At 46.1% G+C, this 5741-nt stretch overlaps 1 protein-coding gene across 2 annotated transcripts; it reads left to right on the plus strand.

Moving 5' to 3' along the window:
• The first annotated feature begins 252 nt into the window (after positions 1–252).
• On the plus strand, positions 253–5265 carry ID2 (inhibitor of DNA binding 2). 2 transcript variants are annotated; one of them, XM_037813258.1, is made up of 3 exons: positions 253–341; positions 2681–3413; positions 3732–5265. In XM_037813258.1, the coding sequence occupies exons 1-3, from the start codon at positions 334–336 to the stop codon at positions 3786–3788; spliced, it is 798 nt and encodes a 265-aa protein (XP_037669186.1). In that variant the 5' UTR covers positions 253–333; the 3' UTR covers positions 3789–5265. The 2 variants fall into 2 exon arrangements, with proteins under 2 accessions (XP_037669186.1, XP_037669185.1); XM_037813257.1 differs by lacking the exon at positions 253–341 and having other exon boundaries at positions 2693–3413; positions 3732–3795; positions 4597–5265.
• Positions 5266–5741: the final 476 nt, after the last annotated feature.

Below are 5741 nucleotides of genomic sequence, written 5' to 3' on the forward strand. Positions count from 1 at the left end.
AGGGATCACTCAGGGGGTCACAGGCGGAATGGACACAGCTGTGAGAACAAAACCGGGGGGAAGAAAGGAGGGCGATCCCAGTTGCGCCAGATGTGCAAAAAGGACCTGGCGAATTCCGCCCCCTACCTCCTCCCTCTCCCCGCAGGCTCCTCCCCCCTCCCCCGACACCCCCCCCCCGCACCCTCCCCCCCGCTCCCACGTTGCATCACCCCGGGATTGCAAAGCCGGGCTCAGGGCTGCTTCTCATTACAGCCGGCAGGGCCTGGGCGCAGATGGGAGCCGCCGCCGCGGTGCTGGGAGTAAAGGCGCTGAGTAAGTGAGTAAAGCCCTGCGATGCTCAGGTAACTTCCAGAGCAGTTGGTGTTTTGGTTTTTTTTCCCCCCAAATCGGGGACGTCCTAGTGGGTGAGCGCAGGGGTGCAGTATCTTCTCCCCCCTCAACAGGAAGCTCTTCCCACGCCGCCACCCCACACTGATTGAGCAAACCCAGGGCCCTGTCTCCAGCTGGGTCATTTGAACTTTAAGGGTCTCAGATGCAAACACACACACATGCACACACAGTGACAGGTTTTGTAATTCCGTTTAATCCACACAGAATGGCCAAGAGGCTCCCACCCCAGACACCCCCACGGAAACATAATTTTGAAGTTAATTCCGCATTGGTTTGCTGAAACAGACTAGTAACTCGGGTGTTGTGTATGTGTGTTTTAATCATTAACTTATACAGCTTCATAATACCCTTAAAATGATCTTTAAATGAATATAAAACTGGGTAGCATGCCAGTGGACTCGAATTCAACAAATCAGACAAACTGGGCTCTGACACAGCAGCTAAAGAAAGAAACCAAAAAACGTACACCATTTTTAGCAATTTTACTACATCAGGGTAGAAAAATGATCGTGGGAGAAGGCACGGCCTTTTGTTAACTTTGTGAGCGTGTTAAATAATAGCCCACAGCGCTCCTTTCCACCAAGCCCGGAGCCTCGCTGTTGGGCTAATGAGGCTGGCAGGGTTGTTAACATACGGAGTCCTTGGAAAAAGCCTAGGAATGCGTCAATATCACATCGCGTCAATGTCCAAGAATCACAAGTAATAATTTGAGAATCCCAAAGATGTTTGTTTACGTTGGCTATTATTGTAAAATAGTCAAAGTATAACATCATGAACCAAATAGTGTCAAAACAAAATCTGTTCCACTGTGGCACGTATGTGACAGAAACACATGCACCCAGAGTACATCAAAAGGCTCGAACTGTGGGGGAACCAGGGTAGTAAATCACTTCCAGACTTGCTATCGGAGGAGACTGTCAGGAAGAGTCGCAGGAGGCATTTGCGGCTGCTCTGTCTTAATGAGTTTGCAGAGCCTTTTGAAGGACCTCCGGCAGCTTTCTCTAACTTGAGAGCAAACGTCCTCCAGACTGAAGGGTCTTGTGAAAGTGGCACCATCCTAGCGCCACCAGTGGGGCCGCCCTAGAGAGCAGCTCTGGGGTACGTGGCCGGGGCTCGGTGCTCTCGGACCACCCTGCCCTGGGCTGAGGAATTACCCATTAATGGAAGGAAAAAAAAAAAACCACCTTTATTGGCCATTGCTTTCTGTCCCCTTCCTCTTAAATGCAAAGGAGGTGAAGATTATGACAAAACGCCAACTGGATACTTAGAAATACTACATTTTCTGGGATTTTCTAGTTTATTGTAATTCTAGAGAAATACGGTTTTCAAAACAACTCATTTGCTGTGGTCTTCTGTTTAAGGGCGAGTTGTGTGTGAATTAACTGAAATGTATTCGTAAATAGCTGCGAACTTTTTGATTTAGCCTGAAAGAATGAGTTCATGAATTAGGATTTATGGGGGGAAAAAAAAACACCAAAAACCCTGAAACTGCATTCAGTTACAGTGCTGGGAAGATTTCACACCTCATACATGACAGAATTTCTTTTAAAAAAGTGTTTCGATGTTGATGAATAGCCAGAGTTACCTACCTGTCACAAAGCTTTCGAAATACTGTAGGTGCTGGAATGTGACACCAGAAATAATTATTTGTGCATAATTAGTCACATTACTTTCCCACCTACACTGAAGGGCATAGACCAGCAGCCTTTCAAGGGCAATGTATGTAAATGGAGTTTCAATATGCAAATTCTCCTAATGATTTCCGATTAATAGGATCATTAAAATAGCCCAGGCCCTGTTCTTGAAAAGGAACTCTGGAAGCGTCCTGCTTCTTGCAGCTCCTGAGCGATCAGGACAGTTGCCACTAAGTACTCATTTAACTGATTTTACAATAATGCTGCTCGCATCGCTTCAGTTTGCAAAATCCCACACCAAACCGGTTGTTGAATGCGTGGGTTTTTTGTTTTTTTTTTAAACATAGCTTTCAATTAAAAGGCCGAACTCACTCTACAGACGTCACTTTTCAGGGCAAACTTATTTGCGATTTCACTTTCTCCTGAGATGCTTTTTCTGTCTCTTGATGCTCTCCCGCGGGGTCGCAGTGAAATGTGGCTTTCCCTGTATTAGGCTGAACTTCCCGGGTGACAGTGAGTTGGGGCAACTGAAAGCTCAAAGGTGTGGGAGGCTTCTTTAGGGCACGCCCCTAGGGCGAGGGTACTCCTGGAGTTGTGGGATGCGGCCTGCCTCGCAGCAGGAATTAGGATTATAAATGCACATTTCAATTCCCCAGCTCCCTCCCGCTCCAGCGGCGCGGCGCCTCGGGGCTCGGGGCTTACTGTACTCTATTTACCGCCCCAGCTGGGCTCGCGCCGCGCCCCGCCCACCCCGCGCGGATTGGCTGTGAACGCGGAAGGGCCGTGCGCTTGCCCCGCCGCCGCGCTCGCCAATGGGGGCGCCCGCTCGGCGTGATGGACACGCCGCCGCCCGCCAATGGGAGCCAAGGGAAGCCCGCCGGTGTCGCCCGGGTGAGTGCGATAAAAGCCACCCTGCCAGACTCGCCGCTTCATTCTGAGCCGAGCTCGGTGCCCAGTGTAGGAAGCGTAGCAGGCGGCGGCGGCCGGAGCTCCAGGGCAACCCGCTCCCTCCCGGTGTCTCTCCTTGCACCCGCGTCCAGCATGAAAGCGTTCAGCCCAGTGCGATCTGTTAGGAAAAACAGCCTCTCGGACCACAACCTGGGCATCTCACGGAGCAAGACTCCGGTGGACGACCCGATGAGCCTGCTCTACAACATGAACGACTGCTACTCCAAGCTCAAGGAGCTGGTGCCCAGCATCCCCCAGAACAAGAAGGTGAGCAAGATGGAAATCCTGCAGCACGTCATCGACTACATCTTGGACCTGCAGATCGCCCTGGATTCGCACCCCACTATTGTCAGCCTCCACCACCAGAGACCCGGGCAAAACCCGCCTTCCAGGACGCCGCTGACCACCTTAAACACAGACATCAGTATACTGTCCTTACAGGTAGGACCTGCTCTCGGGGCCCTGGGCTCCCAGGTTTTCTGGGCTGTCACGGATAGATCCGTTGTCGAGAGAGCTGTAGACGATCATTTAACCATTAGCTAATTAACTTTATTGTCTTTAAAAAAAAAAATCTGTAGATAGAGCTGTGCGTGAAATTGCTAATAAGTTCTGACATGTTAACGCATTTGCCTGAATTGTAGCATAAACGTGTGTAATGGAACTTGGTGTTCTATGGACTACTTTAAAAAGAAGAAGAAAGAAAGGCCCTTTTTCCTTAAGATGACTAACATTGTGCCGTTTATCCTCCTTCTCTTGCAGGCTTCTGAATTCCCTTCTGAGTTAATGACAAATGACAGCAAAGCACTCTGTGGCTAAATAAATGGTGAGCGTTTGCTTGTGCCTCCCGTTGGTGTAACTTACCTCCTGCTGTGCGCGCGCGTGTGTTTCTCCTTTGCTAGTATGAAGGTACTTGTGTATCCGTAAAATTTTTGGTTTAGTAAATGCATGTGTTACTTGTATTACGCGTAGTACGTCCTTTTACTAGAAGTGGAGGGGCTCTCTAGCTCTTGGTTCGTCACGATTTCAGAAGGTTTTCCTTTTAAAAAAATAAAACAGATGCCAATAACTTACTCTGAAGGTGGCCCAGGAAAATGTGTTTTGACTTTTGTAGCGAATTTCATGCTCAGGCTGCCTTCTGCTATTGCCCTGGTACTATGAGGTACCAACCTCCACAGTAATTAATCTTATCGCCTTGAATTCCATAGTGATCCTCCTTTCCTAAAACTAGAGTCCTCTGGCACTCAGTTAGCTGAGGATTGCTTGCCCCGTGCCTCAAACCCTCAGATGTGGGATCCGGGCTTCCCTATCTGTTAACGAAAGGGCTGTTTTCAATCAAATAATTGTTACAAGAAGCAGACTGGCGCCTCTGAGTACTGCTATTGGAAATCCAAATAGGAGGTTGAGTTGAGAAGTTTTTCCCTTCGGTCTGTGCTATTTTAATGTTGAATTTGCTCTGTCGAGGCCGAATCTGTGTGTTGCATCTGGACGCCAGGGTTTGCCCAGTCTGTGAGTGTTGTTTGGGTAAATGTTCAAACTGTGGCTTTCTCCCGGCGCCAGTCTGCCCGCCTCTGTGCCCTTAGGTTACATTCTCCTAAACATGCCTTTTTCTCCCAATCTTTTGCAGGTGATCGTGATTCTTTTCTTTTTTTTTTTTTTTTCTTTTCTCATTTGCACAACAACAACAACAACAACATATCCACAGGATCTTTTCAGGCGCTGAACTTACTTTTCAACCATTTCACAAAAGAGGACAACAGCAAATTGAATGGACCTTAAAAAAAAAAAAAAAAATAGAAGGAAAACTAAGAATGATCATTTTCCCCAGGGTGTAGTCTGACCTGGACTGATATTAGTTATTTATGAAAAAGACTTTTAAATGCCCTTTCTGCAGTTGGAAGGTTTTCTTTATATACTATTCCCACCATGGGGAGCGAAAACGTTAAAATCACAAGGAATTGCCCAATTTAAGCAGACTTTGCCTTTTTTCAAAGGTGGAGCGTGAATACCGGAAGGATCCAGTGTTCAGTTACTTAAATGAAGTCTTTGGTCAGAAATTACCTTTTTGACGCAAGCCTACTGAATGCTGTGTATATATTTATATATAAATATATATATATATATATTGAGTGAAACCTTGTGAACTCTTTAATTAGAGTTTTCTTGTATAGTGGCAGAGATGTATATTTCTGCAAAAAAAAATGTAATGATGTACTTATTCATGCTAAACTTTTTATAAAAGTTTAGTTGTAAACTTAACCCTTTTATACAAAATAAATCAAGTGTGTTTATTGAATGGTGATTGCCTGCTTTATTTCAGAGGACCAGTGCTTTGATTTTTATTATGCTATGTTATAACTGAACCCAAATAAATACAAGTTGAAATTTATGTAGACTGTATAAGATTATAATAAAACATGTCTGAAGTCAATAGTGAATTCTGAATGGTTTTTAAGTCTCTTTTTTTATTCAATCCTCACTTCCACCCCCCACCCCCTGCTCCCTAAGCCTTAGAACTTGTGCACTGAGTGAATCTCCTTGCAGATGCTTTTTGGGAGAGTTGGCTGGGCATGGAAGTTAATAAACAGAAGTTTTTCTTAGTCCTTAAGGGAAAGCTGTTAGTTTTGTGCCTTGGGGCTGAGTTTTAAACAGAGAAGGAGTTGGTGTGAGTTGTGACTCCTTAGACTGAAAATAAATTTGGAGTCCAGAAGAACTACGAATCTGAATGGGTGATAAGACACTTTTCTGGAGTAAATGCAACTGCTCGTTAAT

The sequence above is a fragment of the Choloepus didactylus genome, chromosome 20, assembly GCF_015220235.1.
Source record: "Choloepus didactylus isolate mChoDid1 chromosome 20, mChoDid1.pri, whole genome shotgun sequence".
NCBI classification, from domain to species: Eukaryota; Metazoa; Chordata; class Mammalia; order Pilosa; family Megalonychidae; genus Choloepus; species Choloepus didactylus.

What these genes read in the sequence shown, in the direction of transcription:
- ID2 (XM_037813258.1), top strand. An exon ending in TCAGTATACTGTCCTTACAG is followed by an intron (nt 3,414 to 3,731) that starts GTAGGACCTGCT and finishes CTTCTCTTGCAG; the next exon opens with GCTTCTGAATTCCCTTCTGA.